At 39.2% G+C, this 25,348-nt stretch overlaps 1 protein-coding gene and 1 long non-coding RNA gene across 31 annotated transcripts in view; both read left to right on the top strand.

Annotated features, from left to right (window-relative positions):
* Positions 1-25,348, top strand: part of LOC128696894 (voltage-dependent calcium channel subunit alpha-2/delta-3) — a 346,629-nt gene that overhangs the window by 304,094 nt on the left and 17,187 nt on the right. For 20 of the 30 annotated variants that reach the window (XM_070096124.1, XM_070096134.1, XM_070096126.1 and 17 more), the window contains 9 exons: positions 1,252-1,284; positions 13,228-13,356; positions 13,633-13,745; positions 14,093-14,241; positions 15,563-15,832; positions 16,903-17,104; positions 19,012-19,110; positions 21,208-21,291; positions 23,959-24,038. In XM_070096124.1, the coding sequence (XP_069952225.1) occupies positions 1,252-1,284; positions 13,228-13,356; positions 13,633-13,745; positions 14,093-14,241; positions 15,563-15,832; positions 16,903-17,104; positions 19,012-19,110; positions 21,208-21,291; positions 23,959-24,038 (1,159 nt within the window). The remainder of the gene's footprint in view (positions 1-1,251; positions 1,285-13,227; positions 13,357-13,632; positions 13,746-14,092; positions 14,242-15,562; positions 15,833-16,902; positions 17,105-19,011; positions 19,111-21,207; positions 21,292-23,958; positions 24,039-25,348) is intronic. The other 10 variants (XM_070096141.1, XM_070096131.1, XM_070096144.1 and 7 more) reach the window with 7 other exon arrangements.
* LOC138854218 (uncharacterized) lies at positions 3,570-4,666 on the top strand. Its single transcript, XR_011393440.1, has 2 exons — positions 3,570-3,961; positions 4,633-4,666. It is a non-coding gene; the product is annotated as an uncharacterized lncRNA (long non-coding RNA).

Raw genomic sequence — 25,348 nt, 5'->3', positions numbered from 1 at the left:
GGTTATCTCCCAACACAAGTCTGTGTCTAGGTTATCTCCCCACACAAGTCTGTGTCCAGGTTATCTCCCCACACACGTCTTTGTCCAGGTTATCTCCCCACACACGTCTGTGTCCAGGTTATCTCCCCACACAAGTCTGTGTCCAGGTAATCTCCCAACACAAGTCTGTGTCTAGGTTATCTCCCCACACAAGTCTGTGTCTAGGTTATCTCCCCACACAAGTCTGTCTCCAGGTTATCTCCCCACACAAGTCTGTGTTCAGGCTGTAATTGTCATGTATCAATTATTGAAATCTATGTTAATGCCCATTGAGTTTTCCCTCTTTAGCTAAGTCACGGCAATAATAAATAAAAGAAAATGAGTAGAGGAAGATAATAAAATAAGAAAAGAATAAAAGGAATAGTAAATAAGGAAGGGTGATAGGAAGAGAGGAGGGAAACAAGTAGAAGAGAAGGAAAAAAGTGAGACTGAGGATAATAAGGAGGGAGGATAATCAGGAAAGATAATAAGGAGGAAGGAGATATTTTTGTAGCTAACGTATTGCCTTTGACTCACCCTGAGTAAGACAGTAACATGATCCCTCCTTGTTGGAATCTCATCCAAGTTTGAGACTTGGATCACTTGACGCCAGACATCATAGTTTAGTCACCCCTCAGTATCAGGTCAGATTAAGTCAGGTATTGTACATGTTATGCACAGCTTGTAATGTTTGTGTAGATGTTTGTCAAGCACTAATTTTTGTTTTCATAAATGCCTGAAAGTCGAGTTTCCTTAACAAGAATCATATTTTTAAATATGCCTCTTAAAACAGTATATAAATTTTATTCATATTTATACAGCCATGATTTTGTTGCATTCCAAAATAATTTTTTAATGGATTTATTGTCCTTATGTGACTGTATTAATGGCACTATGTGTCTGTTTCTTGTGCAGTAATGGGTAAGGAAACTCCACTTGGCTACTGTGTAATGTGTTCGGTATTCTAGATAAGAAAAATAATTTTTTTTGCTTCCATCAAAGTGCATCCAACAAGGATATTCCCCGACACTTAAACTCCTCCAACCTCAACCTTCTTCTCCTTCTCCTTCTTCTTTATCTTCTTTCTACTCTCTCTTCCCTCAATAATTAACCTCCATTCAATAGACAATCATTTTTCTCTTCCCGGATGTTGAGTTTTCCACCATTACTAATCCTCCTTCCTCACTAATTAATCAACTTTCCCCACTAATTAATTAATTTCCTCACAAACAGCCCAGTGGCGATTTACATAACGCTATTATACAGGTACAGTATCTCTCCATTGATGTTTGTTATGACAATAGTCATCAATGTATCACTCACAGTCAAACTATTGTCCAAAAAATCATGTAACACAGTAACACTACAGTGACGCAAACATCCTTGAGTTGCAAGTTAGAAACACTGAAACTCTTCTTTAACCGCCGAAATATCAGTAGGTATTTTAGACGGAAAATGTTTCGCTCTGTGTAGAGTTTTATGACCTGAAAATGAACTCTACTTAGAGTGAAACATTGTTCAAATATTTTGTATCTTTGCTCACTGTTCAAATGAATATGCAAACTTAACTGTCCAGGTAATTAAAATTTGTGTAATTAAGTAATCTTAATGGCAAAACGTGAGCATCTCTACATAATTATCTATATATTTATATCTGTACACACACATACACATGTGTGTGTGTGTGTGTGTGTGTGTGTGTGTGTGTGTGTGTGTGTGTGTGTGTGTGCCACAAACTATCTTTGCGTTGTTCTGTGGCAGTGAAAAGATAATCTGGATACTGTTATATTTCTTCGCCTGCTGTAAAAATTATTTGTAATTCCTGTATAATTGCTCAGACTTTTGAGAGAAATTTGAATTTGTCATATCGAAGCCTTAAAATAATTACAGACCTGTGCAAGTAGTATGTACATCAATGCCCTTTCATAAATTATATGTATGTATAATGTTCGCCAAGACCATAGTCCTGGCACGGGTCCCAATCTTGCGATGACCCGTCTCTGGCTCCCGATGGAGAAAGGTTTCCACAGTGATGCGACGCATGCCGCTCAAGCGCCCCTCTGGTCAGTTCAACTGGTGCATCTCATAAGCGACACCATATGTAACTATGGACACTAGCGAGGAGGAGGATATGTCGTTATCACAGGTAACAGCTTGTCTGGTTCGTTGACACCATGGTACACTAGTGTGGCCGCAGTCATCTCTGGGTCCTCTTCGGGAGGGAATATCACTCCTAGTTGCCTGCGGAGTGTCTCAGTAGCTTCGCACTCTAGAAGATAGTGTGTTAGGGGCCGCTGGACAACGTGCTGACAGTACTGGCACATCTCCTCAGCCTTGTCTACCATCATCTTGGCTGTGGGAAAGCCCAAACGAAGCCGATGGATGGCGGTACACTGCGCTCTGGACCAGCTTCTATCATATGGAGGGGGTTCTCCCTGAGTCGCTGCTCGGTACCACTGTTGAGATGGGGTATCACCTAAGACCTCCCCCATAAGTTTCGTGGCTCTGGCAGCCACCAGTTTGGTCTGTCGTAGGCTGATTGGGACAGTAATCCCAACAGCCTTGGCTGCATCATCTGCCGCCTCATTTCCCCGGATGCCAGCATGGCTGGGGATCCAGTTCAATGTCGATCTATTACCCTGAACTTCTAGGGCTGTCATTATGCTCAGGATCGATGTGATGAGGTGAACATTATCCTGTGGTTGAGGATGGGAGAGGGCATTGATTGCAGAGGTGGAATCAACATGTATGACAGGTCGGAGTCGATGTCGTAGGGCATGTGACAATGCCTGCTGAATCGCCACCAGCTCAGCTTGAAGGATCGTGCAGTGGTCAGGGAGTCGCCAGCCTTGTGTGTGACCATTGTGGTACAGTCCAGCTGCTGCTCTCTTCCTGTCAGGGTCGACAGAACCATCTGTGAAATACACTGCACATGTGCCTCCCTCTGCCAGTGCCATGCTTGTCTCAGCATGATTGCTGAGGGTGTCTTGACTGCAGAGACACTTAGAGATGGGTAGCTGCATGATGAAAACATCGGCTGGATCTGGACGCCAGGGAGGTGGTGGATGGTACCCAGCAACAGGAAGGTCACAACTCTTCTCACAGAGCAGCTGTACAGGCAGCAGCTTCCGCCCAGCAGCACAAAACGAACGAATCCAGGAGTAGTCCGTGAAGAGTGTGGGATCTTGTGACATGGTTGTTAATATCCGTCTCCTTAGTGGGGTACCTTGCTGCCGGTGCAGAATCGTGGCCACTTTGCAGGCGTTTATGTATCTTACTCTGTCAGCCAAGGAAGGAAGCCGGGCCTCAGATCTGAGACATACTGTGTTGGTCCAGATGGGGGCACCAAGAATAGTTCTTATCGCCTGGTTTTGTACGACCTCCACCCTTTGCCTGCTCTGCGGGAAGAGATGAGCTAACGCCGGTGCACCGTAGTCAATGAGCGAGCGTATAGCTTGTATATAGTACAAGCGAAGTACATCTTTGCTTTCCCCTGCACGGTGCCTCGTCATGGCTCTCATGGCGTTGAGTCTGAGTAGATCCACCCCTGCTGTGCTCATCGTGTGAAGTTATCAAGCTATTCTGTGTGAAGGGTTAAGATAAGCCAGCTAGCAACTAACCCAGGTGTCTTACCCCAGTACTCAAGCAAGCCACATGAGTAGCCTTCATCGCTTGTGATTCAAGTTCCAAGCATTCTGAGTGCTCCTTGTCATCCTTGTGGTGTTGTAGTATTTCGTGGGTTTATTTTAAGCAAGTCGGCTTAGAATTATCTTTGCGGCAGTGTGGGTTTTCTCAGTGAGGCTTACGACGTTCAACCCATAAGCCCAGCCACTCACGATCACGTGTGTCGCACCATTGCCGGTCTCAGACGCCTCGCTCAGCCATTACCCACAAACCCAACTACAGTCGGCCATTACAACTCACCTACCTCATCAGTGTTTTGGTGCACTGCTAAGGGTTGTAGCACCATATTTTAAGGACCACATAGGGGGTCAAGAGCTAGAGTGTGTTCGCGCCATCTTTATAAAGCCTCCTGTGTGTTGTCTCTCGCCGATTTAAGCGCAATTCTACGATCATCTGTGCAGAGGACAGCAGCAAGACGATATAAACAATCCATCAATCTCATTTTTTTCAAGTGTTACAGCTATAATATTTTTTTTTTAGAGACATTTGCGAGTGTTGAGACATTTCTTTTGTGTTCCCAGTGAATTTTTCTCTTAGTGACATTCAGTGACTCTTGATCAGACTCAGTGTTTATCATGTACTGATTGCATTCATTTCTTTTAATCTCCTTAATTCAGTGTTAATTTTCGTGCATTATTTTATATCTGTTGTGTTGTGTTTCTTTTTATACACACTTGAAGTAAGTACTTAGTGTTTCCTTTGTTGTGTGTGCAACATATGAGCAGTATAGAACTTGTGTTTAAACTTCAGAATTCCAGTGAATTAACTCAGTAAATTTTTCACCTCATATTCTGCATCACAACTCAGTGTTGTCTGTTATTTTTTTTTCTTCCTAGCAATTGTGTATTTTTGTTTGTTCCCTGTGTGTTGAACATTCTTGTGTTCATATTCCTTTATTCAGCCAGTGTTTAATTTGTCTTATTTCCACAGACAATAGTGCCATTTTTAAAGCTCCAGCAAGAAATCTGTTTACAAAATTTTTTAAAAAACATCAAGTTTCATTGCAAGAAAATTCTAGTACTGAGTTTATGTTGATGTTTTGTGCTCTGCATCACTGTAAGTGTTGTATTTCTTTTTGTTGTGTGTTTTAGCACCTATTATTTTTTTTCATATTTTATTGAACAAATTCACTCTTAGTGCAATTTTTAAGTTCTCCTTTTAAAGTAAATTGTTCTTTCGCTTGTTGTTTAAGTGCAGTTAAGAGTTAAAGTGTTCATTCCTTGATATATTTCTTTTCTTGTGTGTTATAATTTTAATTATTGCACATAGACTCATTTTGCAATAATTCTTGTGCAAATATTGTGTTGCTATTAAAGTTTTTCTTGCAGAAAATTTTATGCAGTGTTGTGCAATACAGTTTATTACAGTGCAGTTTCTTATGCTCTGTTCTGTGCATAGTATTTTATTCTGTCTGTCATTTTAATTTTTATTTCAGTGAATTGTGTGTTTGTTTTAATTTTTGCACAAGTTTATTGAGTCCATTTTATCATTTTATTGTGTATTTCCTTGTTGCATTGAAAGTAAAGAAAACTCACTGTGCCATTTATTCAATTTAAAGTAAAAGTTGAGAATATTAGATTTGAGCAAAGTAAAAGTTCTCTTGATTTTCAGTGTTTGTTAAGTTGCATATTATTCTTGTGTGAGTTCTTTGCTTACTGTGTAACTTGTCAATTTTTAATTACTTATGCAGAATAGTTAAGCATTTTTTTTTCCATTTAAGCTTACTGTGTCATTCTCTCCATTTTTCTTGACTTATGCCCTTCAGTATTTTCACTGAGAAGATGTCCCAGTCACTTTTGAACGTTCACTTAGTGTATCATTCCAGTCAAAGTCAATATGAATCAGTCCACAGTACCAACATTCCCTTACTGACTGAAAGACAATACCTAGCCCTTGAGCAATGTGTTTGTTCTCACAGCTTGTATCTGAGATTTGTTAAAGTGCTGCGAAATGTGAAGTTCAGATTAAGTTCCTATAGATCCGTGAATTACTTATTAACGTAGCCGAGCGGTCAGGCACTAGTAATTCTGTCATTCCCGTCTGTGTTCCACCTATACCTTCAGACTTGCAGGATAGTGTTCCGTTGCCTCAAGTGTCCGGGGACACTCAGACTGCCTTGAGTGCACAGCCTATCCCTGCAATGACTGCTAGTTCGAGTAATAGTTTCTCCACAGGGGATGCCTTGTCAGAAAACGATTACTTGCAACTAGTAATGCCATCTCTTGTTGATGTGACATGCTGTCTGCAGAAAGACGTCTCTGTTACAGCTAGTGTTCTCACTAGAGTGTCTGTTGTTGTTCCTAATGTTCCAGATGGTGATCCCATCCTAGTTGACAGTAATCAGTGCATTGTAAGAAGTTATTTCTCGAGTAACTTTCACATGTTAACGTTGTAAGTGTAGTTTCTTTATAGCTGATACCTCGTGTCACTGTGTGCGACTCAGATTGAATATCAGCATTGTTCACCGTGTTCATTTCTTTTCTCCTGTGCTTGCAGTTGAGATAGTAGATTCGTTCTCCCTTGCTCATATTGCGTGTTATAGCGTTAATTTTTCAACCGGGGGGAGTCATCCACTCCACCGAGTTTGTTCTTTCCTCCAGTAAGGAAGAACTGTTACCTTTATTCCAGAACATACAGCCTACTGGAAGGTTAGCCAGATGGACCTTGACTATCCAAGAGTTCAATCCCACTTTTGAAAATTTACCTGGCAAGTCAAATGTAGTCGCAGATGCTTTATCGCGACACGTTAGTGTAGTTACTGCAGATCCTCCATTTACTGTCGAGGATGTCAAAACTGCACAAAGACTAGATCCCTTGTGTTCTGGTGTGATTCGATTCCTGCTCCAGGAAGATCTTATTCTTACTGTGAAGCCACCAGCATCCATTAGTGACTTTGTAATGAGCCAAGAATTACTGTATCGAATAGTCGAGTTGAGTACTCCTAGCAGATGAATTAGTAATTCCACAGTCACTAGTGATTGTAGTTGTATCTTTTGTAAATACTCGTTCAGCTCTCTCTCAGTCAAGGCATGTGTTAGCCATTGCAGAGGAATTCGATCCTCCCAGAGATGATAACCATTCTGCATACGTAAACCTCACCCTCGCAGAATTGGGTTTAAGTGTAAACAGCCTGCATAATTAGATGTCCGAGATGAATGAAATTGTCAACTGTGTGTTTATTATTAGCTGATCAGTTTGTCAGAAATTTTCGTGTTCACGTTCCCTCCGTATTCTGAGAATTAACAGTCTAGATTTGAGTGCACCGAATCTGCCTTTCTGTTAAACACTTCTTTGTATATAATTATTCTTCCTCAGAGTCCGTAGAGTGCATGAATACAGATCGATCGATCAATTCCATCCATATTGTATAATGATTTGTTCTTATAGTTTGTAATGATTACGTTAACACCCATTACGTCAAAATCATGTTGTACCATCCATTAGTTCTAAGTTATATATGAATTTGTTATTGTATAGAATCAGCCCAGATCCGCCTGCCTGTTCAGCCTATAGATAGTAGTGTATGTCGGGACGACATACGTAACATGACCGAGCTGTCAGCATAGTTGCTGATCCCTGTATTCCCTGTATTATATAGCATAGCATATTAGTATCCTCCATGTGCTTTAGACACGAGATCCCTCGTAGGCCTTTGGCTTGGAGTGACGTCATAGGGATACACATGGGCAGTGATCCCTCTGTCCCGGTCTCACTCGGCGGCAGACCTACAAGACGTGAACAGGCTTGGCACCGGGCTCCATCTCTCATCTCAGTCTGACAATACACCTACCATCCTACAAGTGTGTCTACCTTATCCTACGAAATCTCCATTCAAGAACCCTTACGATACAAGATCATCAGCATAGCTGAGGAGCTGTGTACCACTGTGAAAGGGAAGGCTCACAAGTTCCTGCATAAGGATGTTAAACAGGGTAGGACTGAGCACACCTCCTTGTGGTGTACCGTTTTCCAGGGTTTTAAAGGAAAAGTAGTGTCCCTGAAAGCTGACACAGGCCTGCTTGCCCCTAAGGTAGGACTCTATCCAGGCCAGGAGGCGTCCTTTGATTCCCTTCCGAGCTAGTATTGCCAGAATTGCTGTGGGGCTGGCTAGCTCAAATGCCTTCTCAAGGTCGAGGTAAATGACGATACTAGGTTTTTTGTTGCTATCAGCAATCTGGCTTAGTAGAGTGGTTATGCACTCTGCTGTTCCCACTCCTTTGGTGAAGCCAAATATGTGATGATGAGAGGGTCCAAGTTTCCATAGGAGGCGGTTTAACACCATCCTCTCAGCAGTCTTGGCTAAGCAGCTGGTCAGCGATATGGGTCTCATACTGCCTGGGTCCTTGGGCTTTGGAATTGGTACGATTGTAGCTTTCTTCCAAGCTGCTGGGAGTGTCCTGGCCCTCCACGACTTGTTAATGACGTCTAGTATGGCCTCCCATAAGTTATACAAGTACCGTGAGCTTAAATAGAAAAGTAACCTGACTTTGGAAAGTGAACTGGCTTTGGAAAGTGAGCTGACTTTGGAAAGTGAGCTGACCTTGGAAAGTGACCTGATGGTGGGAAAGTGACCTGACCTTGGAAAGTGACCTGATGGTGGGAAAGTGACCTGACCTTGAAAAGTGACCTGACACTGGGAAAGTGACCTGACCTTGAAAAGTGACCTGACACCGGGAAAGTGACCTTACCTTGTATATCTTCCTATAAAACTATTATTGCTCTTAGTGATGCTAATACTAACAATGATTACCTTTTCGAAAATGACGCCAGTAAAGGACACTTACGATTATACACTTTCAATTTATAACTAATAAAAAGATACCTTAAGTGTTTTCTGACGTTATTCTTTGGTAAATAAACAATAAACACGTCATTCACAGACTCACGAAAGAGATTTTTTAAAACAAAACCTAAAACAGAGTTTAAGAAACTCTATCATCGGTGACAGTACAAGATACAAGATACAGAAACAGTAGCTAAAACACACAGATTCTCTTATATTTAATGTTTTATTGATGATGTGTTGCCCTAACACATCTATATGAAATCACAAACTTATGTTTGACTTGGGTGTCCAGTAGCTCGTTTTTTTTTTATTTTTAGCGTACTCAACTCACACACTGAGGTCCGTGGTTTGACCCCCGGTACGAGTGGAAACACTGGGGGCGTGTTTCCTTAAGACACCTGCTGTCCATGTTCACTTATCAGTAAAATAGGTAGTGGGTGTTAGCCGACTGGTGTGGGTCGCATCCTGGGGACAAAATTAACCTAATTTGCCCGAAATGTTCAGCATAATAAGAGACTTTCTATATAATATATCATTGATGTCAGCTATGGTCTGTATAAGTTACATCACATACTTGTAGATATAAATATTATTAAATTATTATTATTCTTGATAAATTATTATTATAATCAAGGGGGAAGCGCTAAACCCGGAGGATTATACAGCGTCTGGGGGGGATGTGGAAGGCATTCAGGCTTAATTCGGGGAACTGGAGCACAGATCCAATTGGTATAAACCTTGGTAATAAATACCGACAAGTTGGTTTAGAAAGACACGTAAGCAAACACTATAACATATTTATTAGAAAACGTTTCGGTCCTGGGACCTTGCTTCTACCAGTGATCGTCCCAGGACCGAAACGTTTTCTAATAAATATGTTATAGTGTTTGCTTACGTGTCTTTCTAAACCAACAGATCCAATTCCCTAAATCAAGAGCCCCTCACCAATATTCTTGATAAAGCCTACTGTGTAGGCGAAGTGCTACGAATAAAAGTTCCATATAACTGCACTTGTCTCTCGTTGCCAGACTTTAAATTCGGCAATGTATATCCCGTGTTATATATAGCAAATCCCCAGCAGTACTGGGTACCCAAGAAGAGGAACTTTCAAGCGACTCCTACAATATCTTTTTCCCTTCCAACTTTCTCGTTTTTACTGCACTTATACCTCAACAAAAGCCCCCATACATTTAGCTTCTAATTTTTTAAAACGAAAAGAAAAGCTGTATATAATTGATAAGCTGTCAGTGTTAAAGTTCCGATCGATACCATGCCTAGCCCTTCTAGGGTAGGGTAGGTGCCTGAGCCCGAGCTTTTAGCTCACAAGACTGTCATTCCCATTTACCCCCTTGGGGCGGGGAAGGCAGACCAGAGAGGCCTAGCTTGTGGCTAGGCCTGGGGACAGTTGGTCCCAAAGATGAGGAGGTACTTGTGCCTCCTCCCATGGGAGACTTAGGTCTCAGACACTCCCTAAAGAGGGAGCCAAGGCCGGGCCACCACTTGGAAAAGGCCCGGGCCGGGAGAATACCGGCTAATCTTTAATAATAATAATGTTAAAGTTCCGTAAACTTCAAGCTAGTCTCTCTCTTATCACTATTTTCCGGCATATAAGACGCACTTTTTACCCCACTCAAGGTCTTGGAGAAATCAATCAGTAGGTTTTGGGTTACGCTTTAGCAGTTATTTATTAATGTCGCGTTACAACTGCTTGGTAAAGTTGTGTTATATGCTCGTGCGTGTTATATGCTCGTGCGTGTTATATGCTCGTGCGTGTTATATGCCAGAAAATACTGTATTTTTTATTCTGATTACACTTAAATAAATTGTTCTTTAAAACATATTAAACCTTTTTATTGAGCTCTGCGGCAACTTACAGTCAAACAAATTTTAATAAAAACCATCAAAACATTAACTGAAAGATGGTGATCATACTATTAATAATAATAATAATAAACCATACCACGGGCGGGATTGAACCCGCGGTCAGAGAGTCTCAAAACTCCAAACCGCGGGTTCAATCCCGCCCGTGGTCTGGAGTTTTGAGACTCTCTGACCGCGGGTTCAATCCCGCCCGTGGTATGGTTTGTTTGCAATCGTGTCATTATGAGTTCGTGAGTCATAATAATAATAATAATGATAAAATAATAAGATAAGAGTTTCTTCGGATTTTTGACCCCGGAGGGTTAGCCACCAGGATAAACCAAGAAAGTCAGTGAGTCCTCAGTCTTGTCCCCCAGGATGCGACCCACACCAGTCGACTAACACCCAGGTACCTATTTGCTGCTAGGTGAACATGACAACAGGTGTAAGGAAACACGTCGAAATGTTTCCACCCCACCGAGAATCGAACCCGGGCCACCAGGCCACCAGGCCACCAGGCCACCAGGCCACCAGGCCACCAGGCCACCAGGCCACCGGGGCACCCAATAATAATAATAATAATAATAATAATAATAATAATAATAATAATAATAATAATAATAATAATAATAATAATAATAATATTAATAATAATAAAATAAACTATATATATTCTTAAATAACTGTATTTACACAATGCTTAATGAGAGTAATCCAATAACCATAACACTAATAATGCTAATAATACCAGTGCTAATATTACTACTAGTAATAATAATAAAACATTAATATTAACACCACTAGTATTACTAATACGACCAATGCTATTTATCCTTATAGCTGACAAGCCAAAGGAATCCCTCGTAAGAAACAAGTGTCATTCCCATACCTGACTGAGAATATGTATCGCTTAAATTCCTTATGGGAAATGAGTATCATTGAAATCCCTTAATTGGAGCAAGAGTCACTGGAATCCCTCACATAAGAACATAAGAAGGAACACTGCAGCAGGCCTACTGGCCCATTCGAGGGAGGTCCAATTCACCCACCGGTTTAAGCCAATGACTTAAGGTAGTCAGGTCAGGTCACATTCACTAAGGAAGGAGCACGGCAACTGACCTAGTAGCACAGGGAGCAAGTGTCTTACTGAAATCTTATGTAGTGTGTGTGTGGAATCGCTTAAACATATTGAGTACCTGATTAGAATGTTGTATGCTTATTTAGCTGTCAGAATTATGTACTAACGACATTCTCTCTCCACTAATCCATTTTGTCCTAAATACTAACATTACTTTTCTTATCCCAGTATATATATATATATATATATATATATATATATATATATATATATATATATATATATATATATATATATATATATATATATATATATATATATATATATATATATATATATATATATATGTCGTGCCGAATATGTAGAACTGGTCAATTAGCAAGAACTCATTTAAAATTAAGTCCTTTCTGAAATTTTCTCTTATACGTTTAAAGACATATTTTTTTCATTAATGTTAATGTAAAAATTTTAATTTTGCAAGAAAAGAATCTTAGAAAACTTACTTAACCTTATTATAACAAGAGCAATTTAATTTAGCCTAATCCACCTAAATATATTTTAGATTTCTTTACAGTAATTTAATACTAAACAAACACAGTGAAATATATTTTTTTCGTTAGGTTCAGAATGATTTTGGCGAAATTATTGCATACACAAATTTTCACTTGTCCTATATGGCAAGATGAACGTTGCTGTTTAAGCCAAGATCGCAAGTTCTGCCTATTCGGCACGACATATATATATATATATATATATATATGTCGGGCCGAATAGGCAGAACTTGCGATCTTGGCTTAAATAGCAACGCTCATTTTGCCATATAGGACAAGTGAAAATTTGTGCATGCAATAATTTCGCCAAAATCATTCTGACCTAACGAAAAAAATATATTTCACTGTGTTTGTTTAGTATTAAATTACTGTAAACAAATCTAAAATATATTTAGTTAGGTTAGGCTAAAATAAATTGTTTTTGTTATAATAAGGTTAGGTAAGTTTTTTAAGTTCCTTTTGGTGCAAAATTATAATTTTTTACATCAACATTAATGAAAAAAATATATCTTTAAACGTATAAGAGAAAATTTCAGAAAGAACTTAATTTTAAATGAGTTCTTGCTAATTGACCAGTTTTACATATTATATATATATATATATATATATATATATATATATATATATATATATATATATATATATATATATATATATATATATATTAAAATGAATGTATCGTGATGTAGAAGGTAATATAATTTTAGAGTTTAATATAATTCTAAGATGGTTTTGGAAAGTTCAAAGTTTAAAACAACAATTATGAAGGTAACATAGTAATATGCACAAGACACAAACAACAGAAACAGAAATCCACAAACACTTAGTCTAAGCTTTGTCATGAAGCTCTCTGTGACCAGGTGACCTCCCCATTGGTGGATAAGTTCGACCCAATAGTATCCCACTTACAATAGCGATGAGAAAACCCTAGTTGAAAAGAAAGCTTTCCTAGGTGTTACGTTTTGCTCTATGGAGAGCTTGGTTAAGCTCCTCTCAGAGCGAAATGTTGGTCTGTAAATAATGCTTACACCAGCTGTGTTTGTTCTCAGGTTCGCTAAGTACACAAGTCAGCCTCCTAACAATGCCACTGGAAAAATTCCTTACGCGAATATCTTGAACTCAGCGTAAATATTTTTTCCTCCCACAAAAATTAATGGGTTTGCTTGAGGGGCGGACCTAATCCAGATGATGGGGAGAGTTACCGTCGCTCTCGTACCTATTGATTAATTGCCTCTTACCTGACTTTGCAGTAGTGTCCGCCATTACTTCGGCATGACAACGGCCTTTGTAGCCACTCGAAGTGGCTTGACCAGGTGGATTGATCTCACCAGGGCTAATCCCATGGACGACGCAGCGCAGAACAACCACTCGGGCGAGCCGTAAGTAGACGTGGTTGTCTGGTGGAGAGTGGGAGAGTAAAGGATGAAGAGAGCACCATGGGGGAGGAAGATAGAGAGAGGAAGAGAGACAAGGAGTGTTGCAGTGGTAAAATGGGAGAGAGAAAGATATGAGGTGTACTTTGTGTGTGTGTGTGTGTGTGTGTGTGTGTGTGTGTGTGTGTGTGTGTGTGTGTGTGTGTGTGTGTGTGTGTGTGTGTGTGTGTGTGTGTAATACACAACATCCCTACCTTCCCTCACCTTCTCTCCCTGCTACAGGCACTTTATGAAGATGCACAACAAGGCCATTGATGAGGTGTGGTACAAGAGAGCTGTAGATTACTACGAGGAGGACAACGAAGCTTACGTTTACTCAGTGCCCTTCGATGCGGGTCAGTGCCGGATTGTTTGTAGGGGTTGAGCTGTAGCTCCCGGGACCTTCCATCACTTACATTTGATTCATGTGGTTTTTACCTTAACCCCCTCGAGATTAGGAATAAATACTTTTCATTCCATGTATAAAGTCTGCTTCACCTACCTGGCTGGCTAACAGTACTGGATTTGGTCACAGGATCATTCAACTACAACTTAGGATCTTACTGTGAAAGGCTGAATTTCAAAGAGATCATTTTTTTCAATATTTGTTAATATAGAATGAAAAACAAAGAATTTGCGTATGTGTGTGTGTGTGTTCTCTCTTCGTTATAACTAACAACATTGTTCTCCCTTGCACGTCCAGCAACGAGAAACCCAGACGATGTACTGGTGACAGCGACCAGAGCTATCTTCATTGAGGAGAACTCCTACAGGAAGGCCCCAGCGGCGGTGGTCGGAGTTACCATCAAACACAGCAAGTTCGTTGAATACTTCAAGAACGAGACATACAAGGTGTGATACTAGTGCACGAAGATACAAATGCTTACATGCAAACACAAATACAGTGGTATCTCTCATGCCATGCTGGTCACATTCCTGAAATCTGCGCTGTATGCAAAATGCGGGATATGTAAATTAGTGCAGTGTGGTTTAGGAACTGAGCTAGTAAATCTAGAATTGCTAAACAGTAGGTTAGAGACACATCACTCCAACTGAATTGTTCCATTCGTTCATTGTAAATTTCAACATTTTTTTTTTACTTACCACACAGATCATCTCCCGCCAAGAAAGCGTGGCCTAAAAGAAAAAGTATTCACAATTGTTCATTCAATAGCTCCTTTGCCAAAAGCATGCAGGCATAACATTTCAAATGTGTATGCGAACTGCAACATCTCCCCCACCCTTCTTTCAGAGTGCAAGCACTATGCTTCTCGCCACTAGCACTCAAATCTGGCTAAAGGCACTCAGAGAATGTGATTTGTCTGATTTGAGTACTGGAGGTGGGATGTACAGTGCCTACAATCTTAGGGCGAGGCTGGGGCCATACAATCCGAAGATATCTGCAAGATATCTACTGAGTGAATGATCGTGAGCGTCCTTTCTTCTTTTCGAATCACACAACTTGGTGGGAAAAGGCTGTGTTCTCATAGGCTCAGAAATCCTCGCCCGTGGGGAAAGAGCACATCCAAGTTCCTTCAGGAACTAGGCAAGAGACTCATCAGAAAAACTAAGGATCACAGAGCAGCTAGTTTTTCTATTCCAGTGACTCAGTACTGCAGTTCAGAATGGTAATGCCTGCTGTATACCTGATACACGTCCCAGCTCTGAGGAGCTGGATGAGATTTTTGTTATGTTGTTTTTGACAAACACATAACACTATGTACTTGTAATGTAGCCCTCAAACCTTATGTATTATATACTCCATCTCTGTGTCATCAATGTATCTTTTAAGTCTTGCTTACTATATTACTGTACGTAAAAGATATACCTATTTGGGCATTTACTAAAGCTGAGTTGGTAGTAGAAGTGGAATATTCAACTGACTTTAGGGAGAAATGCAAATATTTCTCCTCCTCCAAGGTTATGGATTCTCGGAATTTGCGCTAGAGATAGATATTCCAGTATATATAATGTTTGTTTGTGTGTGTGTGTGTGTGTGTGTGTGTGTGTGTGTGTGTGTGTGTGTGTGTGTGTAGCGACTGTAAATATTTTTACCTTGATTGCTATCACTCGCTATATCTCTCTTCCTTACCATTTCTCCCTCACTATGTGTCTTTCCCTCACCTCTCTCCTTTACCTCGTGTTTCCCTCACCACGTTTCACTCCCGTCCAGTGCCCATCATACCCTTCTCGAGACTCTAACTGCAAGAAAGCCAAGACATGCGAGAGTAAGTCACTGGACTGCTACCTGCTGGACGACAACGGCTTCATCATAGCATCAGAGAACGACGACGACACAGGAAAGTTCTTCGGCACGTTAGAAGGTACCATCATGGAGTCCTTGGTGCAGAGCGAAGTATACAAAAGAGTCAGAATCTTCGACTACCAGGCGGTGTGTCTCGACACCCGCTTAGAGCCAAGCATAGCATCCATACTTGCCACGGTGAGTACAGCAAGTACAAGTTTTTACAGTGAGTACATTCTTATCACAGTACACACTTATCACAGTGAGTACATGCTTATCACAGTGAGTACATTCTCTGTCACAGTGAGTACAAACTTATTACAGTGAGTACAAATACAGTCACCTGGAGAGTCTATGATCTGGAAGGACGGAATGGCAATCACAAATATTCCTTTATACTCGTTTGTGATTCGTCATATTTTCTTCCAAGTTTCTTTATATCACTTCACTGTATTTTTAAAACTCACTTCATTTGTATTTTCTTGCCTGCAGCTTCAAGGTTACTGAATGAAAAAAAAAAAAGTTAATTTCCTCCATAGCAAAATAGAGAATGCAAAATATTTCACCCCTGTCCTTTATCGTTATTCTGCTGAAGAAAGATTAAAGGTCAGTTTTGCTCTTCGTGGCTTATATTTAATTTTTAGCAAAAGTATCCATGTAGTTTTTTGTCACCAGCTGAGAAATCCTCGCTAACATTAGTAGCAGCGACAAGAAATGCCAATTGTGAATCCAGGCAAATTCCACGAAACACGGAGATATCAAATATCTTTTAGTGTTGGAGAAATAAACACAAATGAGTGTAATGCGATCCTTTATTGGCGTCGTTTCGCCCACATACTGCATTTGTTTATTTTTCCATTATGTCGGTATTTTATACAATTTATCTCCACCATTTAGTGTTGCAATTACACGTGTTCTTGTGTTGATTGACTCGCACGGGTCATTCAACACAATTAGTGGTCGAGGCTAGAGCCTCTTTTCCAGCTAGGTTATCCATTCATGGAGCTGGTTACCTTGTAGCTAGCCACACTGATTCACTTCTTGACCTGACATAAGAACAAATGTTAGGAGGAACACTACGACAGGCCTACTGACCCATACTGGGCAGATGCTACTCAAACCCAAACCCACTTAAAATACTTGCCCATCCCATTTACAATGCTACTCAAGTAATAAGCTTGGGTAGCATTGTATTTTTCTTAATAAATAAGCTTGTCTTTTTCTTAATAACCATCTTCCTCATCCCCGCCTCTCCTCGTCTACCATAGCCTCTACAATGGATCCGGTGGATGGCAAATTGGATGATGGGCAACATCTTCTGGATGCTGGTGAAGACACATCTCTACACGTTATGGGATCCTAATCAGGCGTGGGCTTACACACACACTGAAAGAGACATCCAGTATCCAGATCTAGAGGAGCCGCCTCAAGACGTCTTCGACTATAAAGAGCCCAGCTTAGAAGAGCCGAGTATGTGACTCTTCCTTTGGTTCACTCTTTGCTCTTTCGCTCTATCTAAATGTGCCGCATAGCTCTATGTGAAGCACAAATTTGTGTATCAATGAACACAATGAATGTTGTTAGGTAAGACACATATGCAACAGATACCTAACTGTTGCATATGTGTCTTACCTAACAACCTGTCGGTATTTTATACCATTTGAATGTTCACAATGAATGTTGGAGACTCGAGTCTCTCTCTCCTCTCATTCCATTTTCTACTTGTTTAATTTGCTTGAAAAAATAGTTTGAATATCCACCTCTTTTTTGCTCAAAAATTAATCGCCCTTTGCATTAGATATTATAAATCTTTTAATGTCCAGAAAGTTAAATTTTCGTATCTTTCATATTTCAAAACTAATAAATCTTTTTCTTAAATATGTAAATTTGTCTCAGTGAAGATCAAATACATAAAATTTCTTTTAGTTTTTCAATGTTTTTCAGTTTATTCAAATATTTTTGTTGATTTTATTAGTCATGATTTCTTGCAACTATTATACATAGCAATTTATTTTTATTCTTTTTGGTTTTCTCTGATTTCAAAACATTTAGGCAAATCCTAATTTCTGCAATCTTAGCATAAAAAAAATATTACCTTAATTTTGGTATTTGTGTATATGAGCATTATTGAGTGGTTTTTTATCTGTCAAAATATAATAAAAACCCATTTTTCCCTCTTCGGTGTCGTCCTGTTCTATACATGTTATAGCATGAACAATGTTTCCTGTTTCGTGTGTCAGTTCGTGAACACTTCGGTTCTGTGTGTCAGTTCGTGAACACTTCGGTTCTGTGTGTCAGTTTAAAAAGATTTGCTACTGCCCTGTGTTAATTCATGAACATTTCCTTCTGTTCTGTGTTAATTCATGAAAATTTCCTTCTGTTCTGTGTCAGTTCATGAACATTTCCTTCTGTTCTGTGTTAATTCATGAACATTTCCTTCTGTTCTGTATCAGTTCATGAACATTTCCTTCTGTTCTGTGTCAGTTCATGAACATTTCCTTCTGTTCTGTGTTAATTCATGAACATTTCCTTCTGTTCTGTGTCAGTTCATGAACATTTCCTTCTGTTCTGTGTCAGTTCATGAACATTTCCTTCTGTTCTGTGTCAGTTCATGAACATTTCCTTCTGTTCTGTGTCAGTTCATGAACATTTCCTTCTGTTCTGTGTCAGTTCATGAACATTTCCTTCTGTTCTGTATCAGTTCATGAACATTTCCTTCTGTTCTCTGTTAATTCACCAACATTTTCTTATATTGTAGTTGATCTACTGTTTGAAAAAATTTCAGATTTTTTTTTTTCTGTATATCATTTACCTTCAAATATATCCCATATGATATTGATGTAATCTAATCCATTCATTATCCTTTGTTGTAGCCTCAGTGCAAGCTTAGTTATAAACTTTACTATAGATAATAAACTTAAGGGATGAAGTTCTCTAACAGCAACTTTCAAAATGCAAGTATTTTTTTTATAAGTCAGTGTGTTAGTTGGTACTTTCTTATAGATATTCAAATGGAATTTCGACTCTTTTTATTTATGAATTTCTTCACATTGTTTATTCTTCTGATTTAAACAATTAATACGCATTTGTTTACTTCTGATAATCTTATCTAATTTGTCTCCACCAAACACAAGTAATTTCCTTTTTCTCTTAAATCTAAAGAATATAAATTTTCGTGTACATTTCCCAGTTTTTCTTATATATTAATGTCTGTGTGCATTCCAAAGTCTCTTTAATGTTAATATTAGTGTCTGTGTACATTATCCATTTTCTCAAATACAAATGTGTGTGTGTGTGTACATTCCCGTATGGAAGTGGGTCACCGTGTATACACGGAGGCAGGACCTCAGGTGTGTCTAAAACCTCATTACGCACAGGGAGTGTTGATCTTCCTGAATACTTGGCAGACGACGGTACAGAGGAAGTTCTCCCCGAGGTAGCAGCGCCAGATGACATCCCCAGGAGTTTTGACTACGGTGACTAAGATCTGCGTGTTCTCACCTCAAATAACACGGTGTTGCACCTGTAAATGTACCAGCGGGTGCCACTGGAGGGATTAGAAGTAGTTGTACCCACTTTGACTAAGCATTCACTCGGCGCATCCCCGATCTGAGAGAGAAAAAATCTTAATATGCTGCAATTTAAGAAATTCCTTCCAAGCTTTGTAACTGATCTGATCTGTAAAATTGCGAATGATTCTTCTCAAGTTAATTTAATTCTTCCTCGAATTTTTCCTACTCAAAGATTTATATCCCAAAATACAGACTGTAATTATCAATAAGGAAACGAATAAAAATCTGTAATTCTCAGAAATAGATATTACTAACTGGTAAATTCGTGCTAGAGGTTAAGTAACCTATTAAGACTTCTAATTACATATCCCAGAGTCATCCAGCTGAACCATTCCATTTACCTACTTAGAGTACAGGTTTCTCCCTCAAAGACAGTGCAGCTATTGCCAAATAGGTACTCCTTCTGTACCGCTTCACAATCGCTTGAAGATTAATTTCTTTGTCGCCTCTTAGCTTTGCACTTTATTTAAATTACCGTCCCTAACTAGGGACTTTTCTGCCTTTCTTACCGTTCAGTGTTTTGAACCCTGTTACTGGTACTGTACTTAGCTAGGTTTCAAATATTTTTTGGCTTGAAGAATGAAACATATGTGAGACATATGGGAATCTTTACTGAGGAAACTTTCGCCAGCCAGTGGCATCTTCAGTCCAATGCAAAGAAGAACGGTGGAAAAAGAGAAGGAGCTTGAGGAAATCGGTCCCTCAGCCTGGAATCGATGTCTTCAGTCATCAGTCTTCAAGATGGACTGAAGATATCGATTCCATGCCGACTGATTAACTCAAACGCCTCCTCTTGTTCCACCTTTCTTCTTTGTATTAGACTGAAGAAGCCACAGACTGGCGAAACGTTTCCTCAGTAAAACTTCCGAAATGTTGCACAAGTGACTCATTCTTCAACTTGTCAGTTTTCTGAGCCATTAATCACAACTATTACCTTCCCTTGTCTGAGACAGTGTCGCTGTTGTCACTAGTATACATAATTTTAAGAGTATTTTAATTCACGGTAGAAGATACACAAATGCTCTGTAAAAAAAAAATCTATTCACTTTTAATTTAGCCGAACATGATAGTTCTGTGAAGCAAACTAGTCACTCCTCTGTTAATTTCTGACATTGACGTTTTAAACCTCAGCATATTTTAGCAAAACTTTTGACAACCTCACTTCTGTTTTAGGAAAACTTACTAGTGAGAGAAGTTTAAACTGAGGCCTAATTTCTAACTTACCAAAGTAATAAAATATATGCCCGTTTAACCCATTACTTAGAGAAGTAATTAAACAATATTTCAGTATTTGTAAGACCATTATAGTGATCTGATAGTGATCCAGGATGAGTCAAAAGCATCATGCTTGTGGGTTAGTTCCAAATCTACCGAGCCAGGGAAGGTCATGCCTCTCAGACTTAATAAAATGCACATTACACCACTTCACCACTACTACTATCCATGTTATTTACCTAACTTTACGTTGCCTCTTCTGAGGAGCTCAGTGTTACTTCACAAAGTTACACTTAAGTGAGTTAGCTGCTTCTTGTGTTTGTATGACTTGTCCATAGATGTGTGTGCCAGCCTCCTGCTAACTCCTACACTCTTGAATTTAAATTTTTTTTTCTCTCTCTCTCTCTACACACACACACACACACACACACACACACACACACACACACACACGCACACACACGCACACACATACACAAACACACACACACACATATATATATATATATATATATATATATATATATATATATATATATATATATATATATATATATATATATATATATATATATATATATATATATATATATATATATTTGAATTTTTATGTTAATTCCTCACCTTTCTACTTCTCACTAGTATGTCTCATCTTTCAGCTGCTTCTCTTTTGAGATGTGTATTTCTGTGCTTCGTTTCTCGTCTTTCTCACGCTAATGTGTCTTATCTCTTACCTGTGTGGCTCATCTGTGTCTCAGCTCTGACCTCTATTTCTTACCTGTGCAGACAACGCCACAGAGGGCAGCGGAGAGGAAGATGTCCTCGCTGAGTACGAAGACGTTCTGGGAGAAATATATTATGATATTGACGGTAGATGGTTCCTGGTACTCTCTTGGTGTGGCCCCCAGGCATACCATTCCCCTTTTCCCTCTGTCTTTTTCCCCTTTTTTCCCCTCTCTTTTAGTCTTCTCATTTTCTCTTTTTATTATTCATTATTCTATTCTCCTCTTCGTTCTTCTTCTTTTTCCCCATCCTTCCCTCCCTGTTGCACTTCTTTGGTCGTGTGCATTACGTAGTGTTTGTTTTTTTTATATTCTGACGAGATTTACTTGCCTTTTTTTTTAATTACTCACCATTACGGTAAGGATTATATGACTTCTTCGGTGCAGTGCCTATAATTTCTGCCCTCTCCCATTCCTTCCCTCCCCCCATGAAATGGTCTGCAATTCTTCATCATTTCCTTTACATCCTTATTCATGGAGGCTCCGGTTTCTGATGAGTTTCTAGTTCCTGTTAAACGTGATTACCTGTAACATTAACACCTGTGTAGCAAATCTTGTTGATTTAACACCTGCGTGGCGACTCCTGTGAAGTAAATACCCGTGTGGCAATTTCTGTGTAGTTAACACCTGCGTGGCGATTCCTGTCGAGTTAATATCTGCCTGGTAGTTGCTATGGAATTAACACCTGTGTGGCAACTCCTATAGGGTTAAAACATGTTTGGCAAACTCTGGAATTAACACCTGTGTGTTAACGTCTGTGGTGTGAACATCTGTTGAATTAACTCCCATGTGGTAACCTCTGCGCATTAACACCTTTGTGGTAAATCAGATCAAGTGGAATTTATATTCGTGACATAACACCTGTGAAGTAGCTCCTGTAAGATCAGCCCCTGTGTCACAATTGTAACTTGTTGCACGGTTCGACAACAGATCTAATGAACACTTGAGGTTTTTCCTGTAAAAAGGCTGCAAGCACTACACCAGCCGAAAATAAATTTAATTTTTGTACGACATAAGCACTTTCTTCTTTTTCTAATGACGGTGAGACTGAAGGTAAATCTGTCTTGGAAATGATGACATTCTCGACTTTGTGTAAGAAGACACACATTGATGATACTCTCAACTTTGTGTAAGAAGACACACATTGATGATATTCTCAACTTTGTGTAAGAAGACACACATTGATGACATTCTCAACTTTGTGTAAGAAGACCTACATTGATGACATTCTCAACTTTGTGTAAGAAGACACACATTGATGATATTCTCGACTTTGTGTAAGAAGAGTCACATTGATGACATTCTTAACTTTGTGTAAGAAGACACACATTGATGATATTCTCGACTTTGTGTAAGAAGACACACATTGATGATATTCTCAACTTTGTGTAAGAAGACCCACATTGATGACATTCTCAACTTTGTGTAAGAAGACCTACATTGGTGACATTCTCAACTGTGTGTAAGAAGACCCACATTAATGACATTCTCAACTTTGTGTAAGAAGACCCACATTGATGATATTCTCAACTTTGTGTAAGAAGACCCACATTAATGACATTCTCAACTTTGTGTAAGAAGCCCAACATTGATGATATTCTCAACTTTGTGTAAGAAGACCCACATTAATGACATTCTCAACTTTGTGTAAGAAGTCCCACACTTAGGTCCTTACCTCAGCTCTCGGTCATAACGAGTGTTGGATTTTCACACATTTTTACCAGCAGCAAAATAACACTCGGTACTTTTTTTTACGATTGACTCTTACTGTTTTAGCAGGGAGTGCTTCAGTTAGCTTGTGGAACTGGTAATTGTATCAGTTTGCTTACTGACTAAACAAAATCAGCTCAGTCCAAATGACCCTGGTGGTAACGACTCAATTTGTGTGTGTGTGTGTGTGTGTGTGTGTGTGTGTGTGTGTGCGTGTGTGTGTGTGAGTGTGACATCGAAAGTTACGAAGGCTCGAAATCCCGTCAGGAAATTCAGGTCTATAACCCCCCATCCCCTTTATTTTCACAAATTTTATACCTTCACGATATTGTGGTAAGCCAGTTTGCACTGCTAGATATGACGGACTTGAGAACCAAACATTACCTTGAAGCCCAAGAACGACCAGGAAGTGTCACAAGTGACTGAAAGCCGGCGAAGAAAAGATTCACGGTGCAGAACAACATTTTACTGAGACTTTTCGCTTTGTGTTGAGCGAAACATAGTCCCATTAAATGCTTGTTTCGCATTCTGTATATTTTCTTCGCTATTGCTGGCAATAAGCCATATGGATCCAGAGGCCAGTGATGATCGGAAAGTCTAATACACACAGCTACTTTCACTTATTTGATCTCTCAGTGTTAAAGGGGTAAGGTGCCTGTCTGCTATATGTAACAGAAACTAGAAAAAAAATCACGATATCCTCATCATGCTTAGTAAGAAGCAACTACTGTATACAAGACTTCCTTCCTCCACCAGCAATATTATTACCTTTGTTTACAGAATCTAACTGAAATTCATATTTTCATCCCCCCCAGTAAAAATTTTTCTCGCATATTCCAACAAATAAATATATTCCAGTTCATTTATTAAGTCATTATTGTATATTTTCCCAAGCCAGCGGGGAGAATAGATTTCCATCTATAAGCCAATATTTTTCTCGTTTTATGTACGAACAGGGTCGGGAAACGATAGACACGCTTCTAAACTGTTATTTTCTCCTCCTTTACTGTCCCTGAAGGTAATTCCCCCTACAATCTCCCCGCAGGTATGCATCCTGATGGTAAAGTTCCCCCAGACTATGATCCGCCTTACGGGGAGGAGGATGGAGATTTCCCTAGCATCGAGGTAAGCAAGGGGAAATAATTATGATTTTAATATTTGTTTTACAGCCCGTCTAAGATTTCTGTCTGTGTTCTGGCTTTGATGAATTCAGAGTTACTTTTTTTATCCTACGTGGTTTATGTGTGGTTACATTATTACTGTCGTTTTTTATGTGTATTTTTAAGATTATCTTTGTCGAGAAGTTTAAAGACTTGATTTTAGTGTATTTGGTTTTAGTTTTCAGCTGCGTGTTTACTCGTTTTACGACAAGGCTTTTTGTATCAGTGTGCCATTGTGCTACAGTTTTCTAAATGGATGAGGTCCTTCCGTTTATTGTTGAGAATGATTATCTTATTGCAATGTGCGCTTGTCATTAAAGGGGTCATTTGCATGTCTCTGAGGGTTATTGTAGGTGAGCATTGATTATTACAGTGGTGTTAGCAAAATTATATTATTTTCTGCTACGGAACTGTGATTTTCATTTATAATAAATGATGCCGTAAACAGTACTAAATTTTAAAATAAATCGATGTATGTATATATATATATATATATATATATATATATATATATATATATATATATATATATATATATATATATATACATATATATATATATATATATATATATATATATATATATATATATATATATATATATATATATATATAAAAGTGTACTGAAAATCGAGGTTAACAACGATTTGTATACCTGAAGTATACCTGGAGAAGGTTTCGGGGGTCAACGACCCCGCTACCCGGTCTGAGACCAGCCCTCGTGCTGGATAAGGGTCTGATCAACCAGGCTGTTACTGTTGGCCGCACACAAACTGATGTACGAACCACAGCCCGGCTGGTCAGGTACCGACTTTAAGTGCCTTTCCAGTGCCTTCTTGAAGACAGCCAGGGGTCTATTGGTAATTCTCCTTACGTATGCTGGGAGGCAGTTGAACAGTCTTGGGCCCCTGACACTTATGTTGTCTCTCAGTGTACTCGTGGCGTCCCTGCTTTTCATTGGAGGAATATTACATCTCCTGTCAAATCTTTTGCTGTTTTGTGTGGTTTAAATTGTTTCGCTTCCATCAAAAAAAAAAAAATCCAATCTGCAAAATATTTTTTTTCCGTAATTTATGCATCTGTGTTGCAGACGTTCTTGAAAGGGCCGTAGCATTGATAAAAGGTGATTACCTAAAGAAATTAATAATTTTTTAAAGCCTCACTGGTTAGTTTATCGTGAGCCCTAAGTTCATCCTGTGGGAGGTAGTGTGAGGAAAAGCAACAACAAGAATTTCAGAAATCACAATTAGCCCTTTGTGTAAGATCAGATCCCCC

The sequence above is a fragment of the Cherax quadricarinatus genome, chromosome 52, assembly GCF_038502225.1.
Source record: "Cherax quadricarinatus isolate ZL_2023a chromosome 52, ASM3850222v1, whole genome shotgun sequence".
Taxonomy (NCBI): domain Eukaryota; kingdom Metazoa; phylum Arthropoda; class Malacostraca; order Decapoda; family Parastacidae; genus Cherax; species Cherax quadricarinatus.
Note: the sequence above shows the minus strand (reverse complement) of the source record. Positions and strands in the feature narration are given on the sequence as shown.